The sequence below is a fragment of the Plectropomus leopardus genome, chromosome 20, assembly GCF_008729295.1.
Source record: "Plectropomus leopardus isolate mb chromosome 20, YSFRI_Pleo_2.0, whole genome shotgun sequence".
In the NCBI taxonomy this organism is placed as follows: Eukaryota; Metazoa; Chordata; class Actinopteri; order Perciformes; family Serranidae; genus Plectropomus; species Plectropomus leopardus.
The window spans coordinates 16,166,627-16,185,984 of record NC_056482.1 but is presented as its reverse complement, the minus strand read 5'-3'; the positions used below and the strand labels follow the sequence as shown (position 1 = coordinate 16,185,984).

The 19,358-nt window shown below is 38.6% G+C and overlaps 1 protein-coding gene across 2 annotated transcripts; it reads left to right on the top strand.

Moving 5' to 3' along the window:
• Positions 1-1,433: 1,433 nt before the first annotated feature.
• lhx6a (LIM homeobox 6a) lies at positions 1,434-18,353 on the top strand. Of its 2 annotated transcripts, none has more exons than XR_006106942.1 (9): positions 1,434-1,763; positions 2,606-2,677; positions 2,895-3,077; positions 5,586-5,707; positions 15,458-15,678; positions 16,054-16,154; positions 16,903-16,998; positions 17,302-17,456; positions 17,562-17,652. XR_006106942.1 is itself a non-coding variant. In XM_042509414.1 (9 exons), the coding sequence occupies exons 1-9, from the start codon at positions 1,686-1,688 to the stop codon at positions 17,639-17,641; spliced, it is 1,128 nt and encodes a 375-aa protein (XP_042365348.1). In that variant the 5' UTR covers positions 1,434-1,685; the 3' UTR covers positions 17,642-18,353. The 2 variants fall into 2 exon arrangements, 1 of the variants encoding a protein (XP_042365348.1); XM_042509414.1 differs by having other exon boundaries at positions 17,282-17,456; positions 17,562-18,353.
• The last annotated feature ends 1,005 nt before the right edge of the window (positions 18,354-19,358 follow it).

Below are 19,358 nucleotides of genomic sequence, written 5' to 3'. Positions count from 1 at the left end.
AGATGAATTGTGCAGGGTGAAATGAAAGGACGTAATTTCGTGCGCACCGAACAAATCAAATCCTACCTCTTGACATCAGCCAGCCCTTTTAAAAATGTCTTTGTTTTAAAATCATCCGACCGCAGAATATTTTCTTTAGACAATTATTTCTTTGCAATGTGGGTTTTTTTCGTCTTTTTTCAATAAAAGGCCTATTCGTTAAAAATATATTTTCAGTTTGCAAATTTTCCCCAGGAATGAAGAAGTTTATTCTTTTTTTATTTAGTCTGATTTCTTTTTCATGGGATAATTTCAGCACTATAGATTTACAGATAATTGCTGGATCCTCGCGGATAGTATGATTGACACGTCGATGTAAACCGGTGTGTGGGCTCATACACATCCTGTAATCATCAGGCTTCCCTTTCGTTAAAAGACTGCGTGAGTTTTTGTTTAATCTGCATCAGCTCCTCTACTGTTTGCATAATTTAAAAAATATATATATATTTTTATTCCTAGTATCTTGGTTTGTCTGAGTAGAGTAGCCTAAAACAATTATGTTAAAATAAAACCCTAACCTTAAAATAATATAATAACCAAAATAAATCCGTAAGTCGTATTACGTGTATTTATTCTGTAGTTTTCCGGCTTATACGGGTTATGCAAATTTTTAACACATTGGTTATGCGATTAATACATTATATCGAAATATTTTTAATTTATTTAACAACGAAAGCATCTTTTTTATATTTAAAATAGCCTTAAATCGCGAGGATAATGAGCATTAAAGTACATGGAAGTGACTGAATATGTAAATTAATCCATTATTTTTTTTCATATACATCATGGAATTTAAGTAAACGCATTATGTTTATTTTCTTATTCATTTTGTTTTCAGGCATCTTTCTTATTCTCAGTAATACTTAGCCTGGATATACAGTATAACCTAACATGTATATGGAGAGACAGCGTATAAAAAGGTCTATTTATATGCCCGAGTGTGTAGGTTAATTATTGCCTATACGGTCAGCTCTAGTTGTATATTTCTAGCAGCAAATAAATGACAATTATATAAATAACTATAATTTACATAAGGTTTTTTTTTTTCTCTCTGGCAACAACTATAAATGCCTGAGATATCAAACATACACCAGCAGAGTTTCTGTCATAACTGTTCCACAGTGTGTCCACCCTTCTCACGCAAATGAAACTCTGTCTTCACCCTCCCCCTTCTTTAACTATAAGGCAGGCCAGAGTGCCGCTGCAACTTTCACCAACAGCTCTGCAGAGACACTCCGGCTCTCTGCGCTCTCGTCGACTTTGCAGTTTCCCCTGCACCTATGAAGCCTTGGAGTAAAAGCTGCCAGCCCCTCAATTTGATTCACTTCCTGTAGTCAGGCTCCTTCCCAAAAGTGGAGAGAGGGGGAAACGGGGAAAGGAAGAAGTCTTTCTGTTCTAAATAAGGCTCTCTGAGGAGCAGCAAGCTCGCCTCTGCAAAGCTTCATAACTTCTCTAGTGTGTGTCAGTGGCGGGCAGATCGTCGCGCACAGCAGCGTTTTAGAGACAGAGACATTTTTTGCGTTAAAATTAAAATCTGTGCGCCATGGTATACGGATGGTACACGTTTTGACGCCCATCGCAGAGTCTTCTCCTGATTCCACACGCCGAGTTTGGAGACACTGTACGCTGTGAGACATCAGGGGTTCATGTACTGGAAAAATGAAGTTCTGTCCTCTCTTTCAGAGGGAAATAAGATTCTGTCCGAAGGAATTCCCACGAAGCAGGTACTAACGCTTTGGAGACGACTGAGCTTCAAATTTGTGCGTAAAAGGTTCAAATTAGAAGCACTTATTGTGCACTGTGTGGGCCTTCACTGTTTGGTTTTGACTGAATTATCTTTTTATGTGATGATAGCGATATGTGTTATAACGATGCAATCCTCAGTGTGAAATCATTTCGATTTACCAAACTGTTTATCTTGTTTCTTCGAACAGCGGATCTAAAATACGCGCAGTTTATTTGCAGCCTTCATGTGTGAGATTTGTTTTGTCTGTTCGTGATGTCATAAGAATCACCGCTTGTGTACTGAGATCAGCTGCACGCGCCAGCCGCTGTGAAGAGGCACGCGCCTCTCTGTTATGAATAGCGTGATTTGCGGTCCGCGAGCCTCTCGAGCGCTGCCAATTCGCCTGAGAAGAATTGGATTTTAATTACAGCCATTAAAAATCAAATTTGCAATTCTTTGGGTGACCCGTTGCCTTTCTCTGATTGACAGTTGAAATTGACACTCCGGGTCCCTCTTATCCGCAGCGTTTCAAGCTATTTGTAATTACAGGTAGTTTTTTTCCCCCCTCCACTCTCGTGTCCTGGATTGCGATGAAAATACTATTATTCTGAGAGGCACGGGTTAAGGGCAGGAAAAAAATCAATCCAAATTGAAATAGCTTCATTAAAATGTGCCTTTTGTTGCGGGGGCCCTTTTAACAGTTTTAACCGGGGTTTATTGTCAGGACCACTTTATATAGGAGTAGCCCTGAAGAGTTGTCTGCAAATGTCTCCCAAGGATTTCTTAGCTGAGGATGAGACGGGGAAAGTGATGAAGACTTTCCTGAACGTTGTCTTGTAGGTGATCTCTACCGAGCATCAGAGTACACCGGGAGCCTCGCGCTGCAGTGTGGACTCTAAACACGCGCCAATGGTGAGAGCATTAAGCTTATTTATGCTTTAAAAATGTTTGTTCGCCTTTTGCTCAGTGCAGCTGCCCCGTGCGCGGCCACTGCACGTGGAAATATTCATGCATTTATATATTTTACATGTGTGAATTAAGCGCTCATTTGTCATCAAAGTGGTGACATCTGCAAACACTGTGCGGATTACTCTGTGCGTCACTGAGCTGTACTGGTGTCCTCTTGCAGTCTCACTCGGACGGAGAATCCCAGCGGTCCAACATGGAGCGGGAGGACACTCGCTCGTCCCCCAGCACTCCGTCCACTCCCTCCGTGTGCTCACCGACCTCCACCACCAGCTCGGTGCCGTCCACCGGGAAGAACATGTGCGCGAGCTGCGGTCAGGAGATCCTGGACAGATACTTACTGAAGGTGAGAGGCCGACCATAAACATATTTGAATAAAAACAAGCTGAACCTGGTCAGATATTTTATTTTATTTTGGGGGCTTCTTGTTTATGTGTTTGGCGTAGCCTACTTGTTTTTGCGCATTAACATCAAATAGCTTAGAATAGGAGCAGGGGCGCGTGTCGGAGGCTGATTTGGTTTGGAAAGGCCTGCTGTATTTTGACGCTGCACTGGAATGAACAGAAGGCCTGGACAACATGATACGGATTTACACTCAATAAAAATCAGGCACAAATAAATACAACACTGAAAAAGAAAGAAACATGTCAACTAATATCTACTTAATATAGCCTTATATATCAGGCACACATGAATGCCTTATTATACATTCATTTGTCATTATTTTATAGCCGTAATATAAATGTGCAAAATACACTAACCCTTAAATACAACACGCCTATGTGTCTCTAAATGAAACCGCTGTTATTTGGATCATAATAATTTAGATATCAAAGATAACACGACAGACGGTGTGTGGATGAGCTCAGCGATGTTTTGATTTTTTTTTTTTTTCTGTTTTACGGTCTCACTGTCAAGACGCCCTGTCTTGTCGCGTGCGCCCGCGTGCTTCCAACCAAAACAGTCTAAGCATCTCGCGCGCAAATGGGTGTGTTTGTCAGGAAGTGTGAGTTTACTTTTGTTGTTGTGTCAAAGTCCAGGCCTGTTAGGATATAATCTATAATAATCGTTTTGAACGTTATACAATTGACTGATAAACATAGCTACTTTATGTAAACAAAGTACATAATTTAACTGTAAATTAGAAAAAGTGCTAACGTGATTTTGGTCTACAGCCCTTTTTTATTTTAACAATTATCTCTCTGTCCTTTTAGTGTGAAATATCATATGCCACACTTCTGTAATTAAATACATACAATACAAATAACTAAATGCTGTAAAAAAAAAATCGTTTTCTTCTTATTTAAATTTTTACAATATCTGATGACTTGTTAGATGAAATTGACATATTTGTTTTTTAGAGCCAGTTAAAATTAATTCATGCAGAATGATGGTCATATGAGCACCACTTAAATTAAAACATAAAATATTACATAAATGTCTATAAAATTAACATGATCAATCCAACAGCTTGTTTTATAGGGTAGCCTTCATTATCACCAAAATAACAGACAATTGGAAAAAAAAACAAAAAACATGGGGACTGCTTAGGCAGCGGGATTATTTTGCCATCTTAAACCTTCAAAAAATAATTCCAATATCTTTTTCAGTCCTCATTGCAGATATGGCACTTGTTTTCTGCCAGTTATTATCATTATTATTATTTTAGTTACTAAAAGGATATCATAATTGCTGTTGAACGAAAATTTGACAATATTACAGTCAGTGCCAGAGAGTTGGTTCGAATCTGAGAGGGGTGGCTCGACATTTTTCAATATTAATATTGCATGTATTTCAACAGAAAACATCAGTTGTACTTGCGAAAAAGTAAATGTACATTTTACAGGCTAATTATATAATCTATATAAACTAAACCCCAAGTTCTATTACACATATAATGTTCTATCAGAAAATAGAGGGTACAAGAAAATGCAATTGAATAAATTCTCAGTTTGGCACCAAAACTCACCAATTTATGATAATAAAATAATAAAAATGACAGGGCTACCATTGATACATAAATAATGTTTCTTTAAATCATTATATGGATATGGAGCTTTTATTAAAAAAAGATCTCCTGACATTTTCAAGGTAATAATATCTTGACTTGCTGTTACACTGTAAAATCTGAGAAGTTCATCTTAAAGTAATCCTGGAAACCGATTGCCTTGAAAAATGGAAGTATAGGCCTAACTATTAAACTCATTTTTGTTTACTTTATATTTAATTGTTAAGTTAACTTAAAATGTAGCAGTATTCACACAATTTCCTGAAGCTGTTGCAAATTTAAAATGATTATTGAAATTACCTTGTTCTTTAAGTAGCAACTTCAGTAAACCGATTTAGTTTGACTAATCTTAATCATGACAAGGAGGAGAGATCTGCAAGTTCTGTTTTGTTAAAGTAAGAAAATAAAAATATGATTGACTAATTTGCAACCATTAGAACACAAATATAGGCTATAGCACAGTTAACTTGGATTTATTAAAACTTTAAAAGATTGATTAAATTAAATTTGTCATATTTCAGTTGCACAAACCTCACAAAATTATTTTAAGTAGACCTAAACTTAACAATCCATATAATGTAAGCATAAATTAAGACTAACAGTTATATTTATTTACATTTCCGAAGGCAATCAGTTTCCTAGATTAAAAAAAAAGAAAGTAAAACCAACTTTTAGTGTGCGTCAATGTAAGCTTAATTGGGGAAACTATCGTGAATATCATGGGAGCCTAATGTTGATGAAATTATTGATAAAGTCATTGCTCAGCACTGTTGACACCCTCTAAGTCTCTAATGCAGTGATCTATCAGCAGTACGTGTGTTTGACATGGATGTTGTCTCAATGCAGGTGAACAACCTGATCTGGCACGTGCGCTGTCTGGAGTGTTCTGTCTGCAGGACGTCGCTACGTCAGCACAGCAGCTGCTACATCAAAAACAAAGAGATCTTCTGTAAAATGGATTATTTCAGGTAGGGTAAGTTTATGACCGTGTTTTCAAAATACCACGTCTGCTCTGCCAACACAGGCCTCTCTCTCTCTCTCCCTCTCTCTCTCTCTCTCCCTCTCTCTCTCTCTCTCTCTCTCTCTCTCTCTCTCTCTCTCTCTTCTTTGAGATGGATGCGGGTTGCCTCATGTGTTCTTGAAAGACCTTTTCAAGAAAGTCTGTAACAAAATAAAAGTCTATAGCTGAAAGATCCACAAGTTTGTTATGGCTACCCAAAGCACTTTTTTTTTGTAGCTACAACAAGCAAAATATATCAAACCAACACTTATAAAAATATATTTTAAAAAGCTTAATCTTAAAAAGTTAAAACTGTTGCAATGTAGTTTTTGGATGTTATACTGGCTGGGTTTTTGGTGAGGGTGTTTTGACCACCAGCGTCTATGCGCAGATCATATCAGATTTTAACATTTTTCATTGTACTATTTTAGTGATTAGTTTCCAGTCATCAGTGCCACATCTGACAGACCATCTATATGTTTTTATTTGGCCACTACCTACATAATAAGTTTGACAATTTTTCATACTATAGGCCGAACTCCATCGGCACACACCCGCAGCAGAGATCGCAGTATTTAACTCATCGACACACACTTAATGCACCACGTGCCACGAAGCGCGTGGTGGCTGTTTGATCATCTTAAGAGGGACACGTGAAACAAACGGAAATAGCCGGAAATGCCCATTTGACCGTGTAACTATCTGAGTTTAGTCGGTCCCTGTAGACAACAAAGCGTTAAGTGAAAGGAAACTCGTATAACAGAGATGAATATGACTAAATTCTATTTCACTTTATTTCTGCTGTACATTGATTATTTATATTACACATTATCATCACGGTGGAAATACAAGGATTTATCCTCAAATTTACACTGTGTTATTGCCTAATAATAAAACATATCACATCCTTCAATGATAAAATATGAGAACCAAAAAAAAAAAAAAACAAAACAAAGCAAATCAAAACAAAACCACAATAATGATTTTAATTCTGTATCTACACTCAAATAGCCATACAATATATTATTATATATTATTATTATTATTATTATTTACGGATTTACAATTCATTCAATGCATTTTTCAATTCAACAATCTCACATCTGTCACACTATCACACAATCTCTATCTATCTGTCTAATGTCTTTGTTACTGACAATAATTTAGATTTATGTAAGACTGAAGATATGCAGCAGGATAGTGATACACACACGCTTTGGGAAAATGCAGTTGGAGTGTGTGTGTGAGAGAGAGGCAAAGAGAGACTTTGTGTTATTGTAATTAAAGATGGATTTAGCATCAGTTTCATCCATTAAGTAGATGCTTGTGTTTGCAGCAGGAGAGGAATGGAAAGTCATGGTTGTTTTTACTGTTGGATTCTATTTGTGAGCCCGTGTGAATCTGTGTGTGTGTGTGTGTGTGTGTGTGTGTGTGTGTGTGTGTGTGTGTGTGTGTGTGTGTGTGTGTGTGTGTGTGTGTATGTGTCTGTGTGGTATTTGAGGTTAAATGGGGTTCACACGAGCAAAAGCATAAAATTCTGTGCTGTATAGCCTGAAGCTGGTGTATATTGTGTATGGACTCACATGCTCATTCGTGCACATCATTTGGTATGTGTGTGTGTGTGTGTATGCATGCACATTTGTGAGTTCTCCTAGCTGCCAGTGAGCTTTGGTGTTTGTCTGATCGAAACCTGACACCAAGCCACCACTCTGAGGTTTATAATCACCAGCAATTAGTTGTCCTCCACCCCAGACCCTCAGGCCTCCAGACCAGCAATTAGACCGCCCCGAGTGCCTGGTCAGCATGTTTCTGATCTGAATGTGACTCCTATGCAAACTAAAAACACAAACACACACACACACACACACACACACACACACACACACACAGACTAAGAAAGACATGTGCACGCTAAGTTATGGACACACACCTAAATATGAAAACATGAATATGAAACATTTATATATTAGCAAAAATGCACTGTACACATTGCCTCCTTTTACAACTCTAAAGGGTGCACACACACACACTGACAGCCACACACACATAAACATACACCGAGATCTATGTTTATTTATGCATGTCCAGCAGCTGCCAATCATTTTGCAAATTTTTTTCACAAGAAGATTTTTCTTGTTTGCTCTGCCACATCATAATAATATTTTACCTGACCCGTCTCCATTTTAAATGCTCCTTTACCATTAGACCCTCTTGGCCCCAAACACTGCTCTCTGCTCTCTGAGCCAGAATTAAACCCGCAGAATACACTGAAACTACATCAAGAACATTAGAAAATGGTGATGACTGGGTCACATATTCATCAGAGCAATCCTACACTATAATTATATGAAATGCAGTGATTGTGATTTTAAAAAAAATGCCTGAATAGAAACGCTAAATGTGTTGACCCACCAGAATAAGAAGTTTCACTATGAATCTACAAAGAATTAATGCATATTACAGACACATTATTACACAAATTCACGGAGCAGTTTTATGTCAGCTAGTGTGCAGCAGTGTGTAGTCTATGATGTGATGCTCTCCACATGAAATTGTGGGTATGATATGCTTCTTGTCAATGAAGAAACTAAACGTAAACCTGCTCAGCTTCACAGTCAAACTGTTGCAACTTGTAGTGTCATCATTTTTGTGAATCTTTATTTCGTTATTAGGCTATTTGGCTTTTGTACTGCCATACAATGCCAAAATGCAACATAAAAATATTTTGTTAAAACTGAGTCAAGACCAGAAATGAATTAGACATAGGTTTGCAGTATAAAAATGCCTTAAAAATGTACAATTTTCAAAACGAAACAGCGTCTGAAATTAGCAGAGGCTGAAAAACTGCCATAACTGCAAAGTAAGGCTAAGTCAAGCTAGCTGGTGAGCCAGAGCTGGTGTAAAGCTAATTTGACCGAAATAGTTTGGTTCATGTTCTTAATGTTTTAATGCCTTGTATGTCAAATCAGAGACCAGTTCATCTAGACATCTTAGGTATGTCATTGTTTATTGACCACATTATTGGTGTTAAATCAACAAAAATGATTTGAGGAAGAAAGCTAAAGCTCATGTAGGCCAACCCCACTTATGAAGTTTTTTCTGTTATTGAAAAATTGTTTTTAATGCTCCAATAGTAATGAGCAAAAAGGTTTAATTCTCTTCAAAAACATGGGAGAAGGCAGAGAGCAAATTGCAAGAAATTGGTAAAAGGTGACAAGAAAGCAACCTGAAAATGAATGTTAAAAAGGGAGAAAGAGAGAGAGAGAGAGAGGGAGAGAAATATTAGAAAATGATGTACATATTTAACATATGGTACTGATTATATAAGGCAATTTCCCTTTTTATTTTATTTATTTATTTTCATTCTTTTTGATAATTTTTAGGAATTTTCTTGTAACTTTTATTAATCTATTTGCTAATTTCTGGGTCACTTCTTGTTACGTTGTTCATTGTCTTAATTACTTCCCTGTTTTTGAAAGAAATCAAGCCTCTTTCCTCAGGTTTCAAAGGGTTAACAAAACTAAAGATATGTGTGAATGTTTGACATGAAGTATCTGATGCTCAACATTTTCTGATGGGTATTATTATATTTCTTGATTGTTTTTAAATAAACGGTATAGACTACAGTTTGTACTTTATGTAGGCCCCTAGCTTTAATATTTCATAGGCAAAAATAGGTTAAAAAAAACCTCCTTCAGAGGATATAAAAATAGTAATTTATTAGTTTCTAATGTTCAGAGCCTGAGGACAAAAACATAGCACGCAGTGCAGTTTTATTCCCGTGTGTGAAATAACTGCACACTGTCTGGTGTATAGAGAGACTCTAGAGATAGGAATGACAAGCATAGAGATAATAATAGTGTGGATATACTGAAGGTCAAACTGTTAGACATTTGGAAAATCTTTGTCTCAAAATGATTACAACCTCTGGAGAAAAATCCTTCTCATTTGCATAATACTGTTTGTAGGTTTAGATTTCCTCGGTCACACTGCAAAACAAGAAATGATTTAGAACATCTTGCAGCAACAGTGAAGCTTTGCTGCTGGGCCGGGGCCTGTACAATGGTTACCTCTGTAAATATAAACTGTAATCTGGGTTTAGGCCAGATTTAAACTCGGCTAAACACCACTGCAAGTCCAGATCCTCTGGGCTGCTTTCAAACCTCTGGAGATATTTCCTCATCTGTGTCAGCCTCTCATCTGGCTTTGGACTGACAGCTGCTTTAATGGGGCGTAATAGCAGGAAATCAGAGTGGGTTTCCCTCCATATATGTGTGTGTGTGTGTATGTATGTATGTGTGTGTGTGTGTGTGTGTGTGTGTGTGTGTGGAGGGGGGGAGAAAGGTGGTGTGTCGGGATAGGGGGGCACAGGACAGAGCCCATGCTGTGCCTCTTAAACCCATGTCAGGCCTCAGGGGCTTGCTCACATACACACACACGCAAACCATTTCTTTATCAGCCTCCTCCCCTGACCCCCCTCCTCCATCGCTTCCCTGCACCCCCTCCCTCGCCCTCGCTCCGTAGAAACATCATCCTCATCCGTGAGCTGCAGGCCACACAGGAAGTTGCATTGCTGCACTAATCAGGGGCACCATGGGATACTGACAGTGTAACCAGAGTCAATGTATGGAGGGAACTTTCTGGGTGAGATGTGTGTTATGTGTCTCTTTGTGTGTTTACGTGTGTGTGTGTGTGTGTGTGTGTGTGTGTGTGTGTGTGTGTATTGTTATAATAATTATTCATCAACCCACCTCTGTGGCTGATTAGGTCTCCATAGCAACAAAGACAAGACAAGACAAGATGCAGAGCGAGTGATTTCAATTTTATTAAGTACTGAATGAACTGAAACTATAATAAGACATCTGTCACACAATGCTACACATTTAATAAAGACTGATTAGTCAAAGCATGAAATAGATGCTTTATTTTGTAAATTACAAAGAAAACAGTGTTCACAGCTACTGCAGTCTCAAAGAATAGAGAATAAAGCAATGATACTCAGCCTGGGCCAAATCAGGACTTCAACAGGGTGCCAGTTGGCCCCCCAACCATTTTCTAATTTATAATAAAAATAAAGTGATTCACACTGGTAATTGTTTTTGTACTTTTAGAATATATAAGGTGCCAGAGTGCACAAAACACCAGCAAAACAAAGCTGATTTGTCAAAAAAGGTGCCAGTGGACGCTCCCCAGCATCCCCCAACAGAGGTCCTAGCTAAGCCCAAATGCCGTAAAAATGTACAAATGTTCTGAAATCCTAGACATGTGCGAAAATCACAGAAAAATCCTAAAATCAAAATGTCCTAAAATCCAAGAAATATTGGGGCTGTTGTGACTGGCCCCTGGACCCCTGTCATTTTGCAAAAGTGGCCCCCAAGCATAGCAAGTTAAGTATAAAGGCTTCTCTTGTGCAGGGTTAATATGTTCAAGTCTGATGTTCTGCTAAAGCTGTTAAAAGATGCTGTCTGTAAAGTATTTTGATGCTTAGATTCCCATACAAAGGCCTAACACGAACCTTGCGTCGTAAAAACCGCACAGTCAAGCGAGAACTCTCCCAGGACAAATCTAATAGAGATTAGAGTATTCTCATAGCACATCAGAAATAATCCAAAAAACGTGTACCTCCTCAAGCCACTCTTTCAGCAGCAGGTGAATTATTGTGAAAAAAAGTAAAGATTAGACGAAAGAAGGGGAGCAAATAGGAGAGGTCTGGGGGGAAAAAAGAGTTTTGTGGTGTAGGATTTTCCCTGAGTGATATAGGGGGGGCCGTGAGGATTGACGTCGCTCCAAAATAAACACCAGGTTTTTGGTACAAAGACAAAACGAGATAAAAAAAAGATGGGGTACAGGGAGGGGAGGGGTTCATGGAGATGAAGATGGAGGAGGAGGAGGAGGGGGTTAAAACAAGGGATGATTTGCAGCTTTTCTGGGTTCTGTCTCGGAGCATGAAACTGACAAGCTGTCATGCTAGATTAGCCACAATGTTCCACAATGTTTTCCTCTTTTACTTTAGGAGCAGCCTGGAATTCTCCATAACAATCTGAAACGATACGCACACACAGCACAGTAAGCCGTGGAGACGATTTGTCTCCGGAATGGCTTCATTGGGTTATAAGAGGTTTTTTGGTTAAGTTGCACATATCTGTGACAACTTAAGCCCTCTGTAAGTGCTATGCCAGCTAATTTTATTTCAAGGTCACCACAAAGGCTCGTGGTTTCGCTCCTCTAATGCTGAATTTGTTTGTGATGAGAAATGCCAGGCCTGGTACTATAGTTGCTGTTTTTGTATTTGGACATTGTTGTGCTACTTGATGGTGATGATAAAAACGAGGAGGGCAAACAGACGGATGCAGAATGATTGCCAGGAATTGTTCGTCAAACACTTAATTTCCTGCATTCTGGTGAAATTTATGCGCCAATTTGTACCTTTTTGTGCATTTGTTTGTAGTGTAAATGTCTTTAATTTTGTCAAAATAAAACTATGCTACTACAAATGCACTTGTCCTAAATATGGAGGCAGTTTGGCTTTACCCCCCCAAAATCGACACCTATGGATAAGAGGCATAATGTCAAACTGGTTTTAGCTCAAATTATAAACATTTCCACATTTGGGGGACCTCCACTCAAATACACTGTAAAATCTGACAATAGATCTTACTTAAAATAATTGTGGAAACTGATTGCCTTGGAAAAGGAAAGTAAATCTAATTATTAATCATAATTCATGTTAACTTTATATCTAATTGTTAAGTTTAAATTAACTTGTTTTTTGAACGTTTTAGCAACTTCAGTAAACCCAGTTAGTTTAACTGCAAGTTCTGATTTGTTGAAGAAAAAAAAATCACGATTGACTTATTTTGCAACCAGCAGAACACAGATAAAGATATAGCACAGGATATACATGGTTTACTGTTGCTTAGACTTAAATTGATTTGATTAAACCTGTGATTTTTAGGTTGCAACAACTTCACAAAATCAAGTAAATTGTAAATAACTAAATTGTATGTAAACTTAATCATTTCATATAAAGTAACTATTTATTAAGATTAATAGTTATAATTGCTTCTGTGGTGTTGCACAGTGCATCCAAGGATTTTGCGAGAGACACATGAAACGGGGGGTGTGGGGGTCTGCACCAGAAAATTATGAACTTCAAACACTTTGTCAAAATAAAACTTATCTGCTGTGCTCTAAATCTGCATTTTCTTAAGAGGCATGCTGTCAAACTCATTTCTAGTTCAAATTATTAAAAAAATCAATTTTGGGGGGACCTCCACTCAAATGGAAATGTAAAGAAAATGAATGGGCATATATGTAATATACACAAATTTGCCTAAATAGTGACCTTTTTCCAAAACTTTTTTGACGGTTGGTTCTGTGGTGAATACAAGGGTATAGATTTAATTTTAACTTTGTGGGAGACACACATGAAACGGGAGGCTGGTGGGTCTTCCACCAGAACATTTTTTGCTTCAAACATTTGATTTCCTGCATTCTGGTGAATTTTTGTTTGTCAATTTGTGCGTTTCTGCCTCAATTTATGTTGTAAATGTCTTAAATTTTGTCAAACTACTATTCCTCTGCTACTTTCATGTTTTATTAGTGGTGGTGGTGGTGGGGGGCAAATGCATGTGTTCTAATATAGAGGTGGATGTGTGAAGATTATGCCTATGGATAAGAGGCAGATCCTCAAACAGTAGGCATTTAATGATGACCTAGAAATATTCTCTACCATACTACATGCAGGGAAATAAAACTTCTGGCCAACAAGCTCATATACATAAGGAGGGGTATGCGTTTGTGAGATGTCAGGGCTATAGTATGCTTTCATCCCAGATAGAGTGGACTTGAGTGCACTGATACGCTGCCAAACCCACTCACTTGGCAACCCTCGTGCTCTCCGTCCCCCTACTCTCCCTCTCTTTCTCTCTCTCTCTCTTTGCCATCGACGGCTCTCTACTTTGCTATTTCCCTCAGCCACTTACTGCCTCTCTCCATGTCTATTCTTTTCATCCTGCCCTCACCAGTTCAGCTCCTTCATACCTTTCAACTATTGACTGCTCTTTGAATTTTGGCTTGTGTTTCTGATGCGGTGCTTGTTTGAGTTTTCCCTTTATCTCTGCTGCCTTTGCTGAAATTAAGCAGAGAAGAGAAGAAATGTCTCAGTAACACACGGTCAGAAATGTTGACTCATCCATAAGCTTTTAATATGTGTCTGCTTTGCAAAACAATCCCATCAGTATGGAAATGTTTATAATTTGAGCTAAAATCGGTTTAACGTTCTTCAATTTACCCCCAGTTTTACCCTTAAGGCAGCACTGTCTCTCAGGCTGCTCACAAATTCGGCCTCCTACACCGGAATTGGCAGCTGTTGACCCCAACAAATGGCTCTTAACCTAACCATAACAGTCTCAAACATAAAGTGTTTTAAGCATTTTGTAATTTCAACAAATCCCATTAAGAAAAAAAAAAATCAGTCTATGTAGCACCCTAAAATGCTAAAATGAATGGTTATTTTTATACCCATTTGTGATTTGTGCTAAAACACATTGTTGAACCAAATGGTTTAACTGAGTAGTTGTTATAACAATGAGCATGGGCACTGTAGCTTGATTATAGAACTGTCCTGCTGCTGTTAATACTTACTAAACAACAAATCTGTGTTAATCCACAGCTGAAAATAGTCCCTGTCAAATGCAGTGTTTACTCTTGTTTGAATAAAGTTTGTGAACAATTACTGTGCCCAGCAGTTTTAGGATACTGCTCAGGTTTGTTTAGAAAATAAAGTATATACTTGTGACCCATTTTTAAAGTCAGTAGGATTAAATGAGTGTGGGGCTGAATACCACAGACAGGGTAGGGAAATCAGGAAGATATTAAGAGAGGGACTGAAGCATTATTGTTTTTGATCTTTTCATTGAATGTTATAATAATTAAATCTATGGTAGTTTTTTTTTTCATTTCATCCTAAATGCCATTCACAGCAATTCAGATACTGATATGCTGTTTTGAGCTTTTGAGGAACTGTCTAAAAGCATCTGCTGACTTAACAAATTTACAATAACTCGCTCCATGCCCAGCTTTTCTCTTTCCATAACGTGTCCATTTATCTGTCATCCACCCACACATTCAGAACAGTAAGTCAGGTGGTTTAGGTTTATACACCGCCTGACCTCACTGTTGCTATCAGTTACAGTGGGGCGATCTAAAGTGATGTCATCCGAGTCTTTCTTCATCTTCCATGTGTGTAAAGCCACCCTGGTTTAGGTGTGTGTTGGTGTGTGTGTGTGTGTGTGTGTGTGTGTGTTTGTGCATGTGTACATGTCAGGGCCTTCATGCATCAGCCAGGAAATTGCAGGTGTTGGTTTGTTTGCATTCAAGGCTCAGCTTGCAGCCGCAGTAAGGAGTCTTTTCTGAAGGCCACATCCTCCTCCAAGATTTCTTCCTTAAAATCCTTTGAGTTGTGCCAAAACTTCAAATTTAAAAACACTTATTTTCAACTTCAGCTCTCTTAACATATTTTCAAAGAATAGGACGTCAGTGCTTGTTTAATTCTGTGTGTGTAGAATCTGGAAAAGGCCTTGAGATTAGATTTAAAAGATCATCTATCGCTGCAGTTTTCTCTACCGAAATGTTGCTTTTAACCAGTCAATGAAACACTAATTTCTCATTCTGTTTCTCCTCCTCTGCCTCTGTCCCCCCCTTCTCTCCCTCACAGTAGGTTTGGTACTAAGTGTGCCCGCTGTGGGCGGCAGATATACGCCAGCGACTGGGTGCGCCGCGCAAGAGGAAACGCATACCACTTGGCATGTTTTGCGTGCTACTCGTGTAAGAGGCAATTGTCCACGGGAGAGGAGTTTGGTTTGGTGGAGGAGAAAGTCCTGTGTAGGATCCACTACGACACCATGGTTGAGAACCTCAAACGAGCAGCAGAGAGTGGTGAGTAGTGGTTCTGGCAAATTTTCTGTAATGGTTCTCTGTAGCTGTCCAGATGTTTGCTCAAGAGCCCTTCCAAAAACGGAGGAATTTGTGAGCAAAATAATGACTACATTATTCACCTTTGTACCATGTATTATTCCTTATATCATAGATGATTTAATATGTCTGGCCTGTGTCTCTCTAATTTCTCAGCGGTCATGTTACAAGAGCTTGAGACCCTCAAATTTGAGTCCTACTTGAGGAAAAAAAAGTCCTCTTATGATATGATGTCCAAGTCCTCTGGTTCAAATACATCTTTTGGGACTCTCTTGGTTGTTTTAACTTGTTATTCAACAAATTTGTCTGTCATCTCACGTGTCTGCTGTTGTGTTTCAGGCAATGGTATCACATTAGAAGGAGCTGTTCCAACAGAACAAGACAGTCAACCCAAACCGGCCAAAAGGGCACGGACATCTTTTACTGCAGAACAGCTACAGGTCAGACTCACTCACGTGTTGCCAGGGGCGTTGCATCAATTTCCTTTACAAAAGCAGCTTCTTTAGGCTCCCCCTTTTTTTTTTTTTTTTTACAAAGTCACTTTGCACGCACTCACGCGCGCGCACGCGCACGCACACACACACACACACACACACACACACACACACACACACACACACACACACACACACACAGATTCAAACAGATTCAAACAGGCTTACAAATACAATCCGTAAGTAGTAAAACCAGCAACTTTGACTTTCCATTCTTTAATATTTGTTGTATTTCTAACAGAGACAAGAGCTAATGAGAAATCAACACAACTAAACAACTTAGCTAATAAACAACAGTAATAAGTAAACAATAAAAGGATATGGTACGTGCACATTTGCAAATTTCATCTTATTTTTTTTAAGGCACCCAGGATGCCATTTACCTTTTCATTTTCTCATACTCTAATGCTCTTCACATACCCTCCACTCCACCACACCCATCAGTGCTCTAGCATGTTCTGACTCCGATTATCACTCACTGCTGAATACATTGACGTGCACTGCATTGCAGTGGACTTTTGGATCTTTGGATCATTTTCCCTTCTGTGCATTTATTTTGTTCAAATTAAATGGCACCTATGTCACCTATACAAAAGATCCGCCACTGTTCCACATGTAATGATCTCTGTATCTCTGTATCTAATCAGATTTCAGCAGTGTTTGATTTATTGCTTATATTTGCTTCAATATGCAGATCATGCAGGCTCAGTTTGCCCAGGACAACAATCCAGATGCCCAGACGCTACAGAAACTAGCCGACATGACAGGCCTCAGCAGACGAGTTATACAGGTCAGTTCACAGAAATCCACACACTCCCAATGAATCCATTTATGTTGGTATGGTGCGGTTGTAGCTGTATGTGTTGAAATTGTATAATTATGCATCATCCAAACACCTATATCCAGACATACAATGAATTACAAAAGAAAAGGTCTGATACTTACTTAAAGTAAAATGTTCAGGTAGATTGTGTGTCATTTCTGATTCTTAAAAATGTACCTTTGAAATAAATCAACGTAGTTGATTTTAAGCATACAGCTACTTCATGACTGGTTACATTGCATCTTCATAGGTGTGGTTTCAAAACTGCAGAGCAAGACACAAAAAGCACACGCCCCAGCACAGTGGGGCTCCCCCAGGTCATCCCCAGTCCAGGATACCCTCGTCCCTGCCAGATGAGCTGCATTACTCCCCCTTTGGCAGTCCTGAACGGGCACGCATGGTGGCCCTTCACGGGTATATCGACAGTGAGTTTTGTGCAGTAAGGCACATAATCCTTTCAGGTTTTTGTTGACTTGTACATCTTTATTTCACTATTTTAAACCACATTTTGTTGTGTGTGTGCTCTCCAGGTCACCCCTTCTCAGTGCTGACCTCTCAGAGTCTCCCTCACCAGGCCATGTCGCTGCCACAGCTCCCCCTCAGCCGCTAGCGTTTCACCACTATGACCCCTAATGCTCCGGATCCTAACCCTTGATCTCCCATCACTGACGTCTGCAAACTGACCCAGAGGTCATGCACAAGTCAACCTGGAGAAAAGACACATCTTACAGGAGCCCTGCCCGTACGGAAACAGAAAAAGAAACGGAAGCACGAGGAAAAACTACATCCGTCATTACAGGGTTTTTTTTCTTTTTGGGGACAGGAATATCCCACCTGCAGCCACTCTGTCAGAAACGATTGTGAAGCATTTATCATTAGTGGGAGCTCACTGACTGTATTTCACATCACCTAAAGGACCCATATTGCTTCACATGTACAGCGTCCTCCAATCTACTCATCCAACCTTTGACATGAAGGTGGAGGGAGTTTTAAAGGGATGAAACTGACAGAGGAAGCTGAAGTGAGTGCTGTCAGAATACTGAAGATAAACAAAGAGGGGAAAACTTAAAGGGGGAACTGTCATTGTGGCCCAGCACACACAGTAGACCACATTAGAGGTAAGACTCCTCACTCTTTTCTCTCTAAGCAACAATGAAGGAAACATACATGTAAATTAAATAAGTGGTTGGAATATTTTCTTTAGAAATGACAAAAGAATAAACAGAAACTTCCAAGTTACAGTTTTTGGTCATTTTCAACTGAAATGAGGTGCAGAATCAGATTTTTGCTGAAGAATAAAAAATATTGTGTGCCTTATCTTTTCCATTAATAAAAGAAACTTTACAGTTACAGTGGATTAGCTCATTAAAAAAATCAGTCAGATTTGGGTGGGCTTTTTATTTTAACGTGTAAAACAAATCATTTTGAATTTTCCATTGGTAGAAAATCAACCTGTTCTGACTGTTTACCTTGAAGGATAACCACAAAGCACATTGTCCAGGCTTGTGTGTTATTGAATTATGGCTGTAACATTAGGAGCAGGAGATAATAGATTTTAAGGCACCACAATCCTTTCACATTTCTTTAAACAAACAAAGAAACACAGGGAAGTCAGAGATGAGCTGGTAAAATTACACAGTTATTATTTTATTATTCCCAAACAAGTGTTCTGTTGCTAATTTATAAATTCTAAGGTTGCTTGTTCAGCCTCTGTGTGTTTCGCACAAAGAGGGAAACAGAGTGTTGGTGTATTGGTACAATATGGACAATATTAAACAGATTGGAGTTGTACATAGTGAGATGTGTGTGTGTGCATGTGTGTGTGTGTGCGTGTGTGTGGGTGTGTGTGTACTGGCAGGGGTAGAGAGTGTACATCTGTATTTTTATGTGCCATGGCCATTGTGTGAAGAACAGGATCCAACAAGACCTCAATGTCCTTGTATTTATTGAGACAGTAAATCCCTGTAAAGCACTTTTTCCCCTCTGAAATTGTTTTGTTTTGTTAAAAAAACATGAAATGAAATCAAACAAAAAAGTTTATTTGATAGACTGTGCATCATCAATGTTTTGTGTACTAAAATGCAATAAAATAGAATGTGATATTTTTGTGGTTTTGGATCATTTGTGAGGATAAATTAATGAAGCAATAATTCACTTTTATTTTCCCAAAACAACAAATTAGGCAGGAGAATAGGATTTTTTTTAAATGACTAAAATATTAAGTTATTGTTCATTGTGTTTTGTAATTATGCATGATGTTTAGTCCTTTGGTTGTGGGTGCATGTATCAGCTCTTAAAGTCGTGTACATACATCCAAGTGTGTGAGT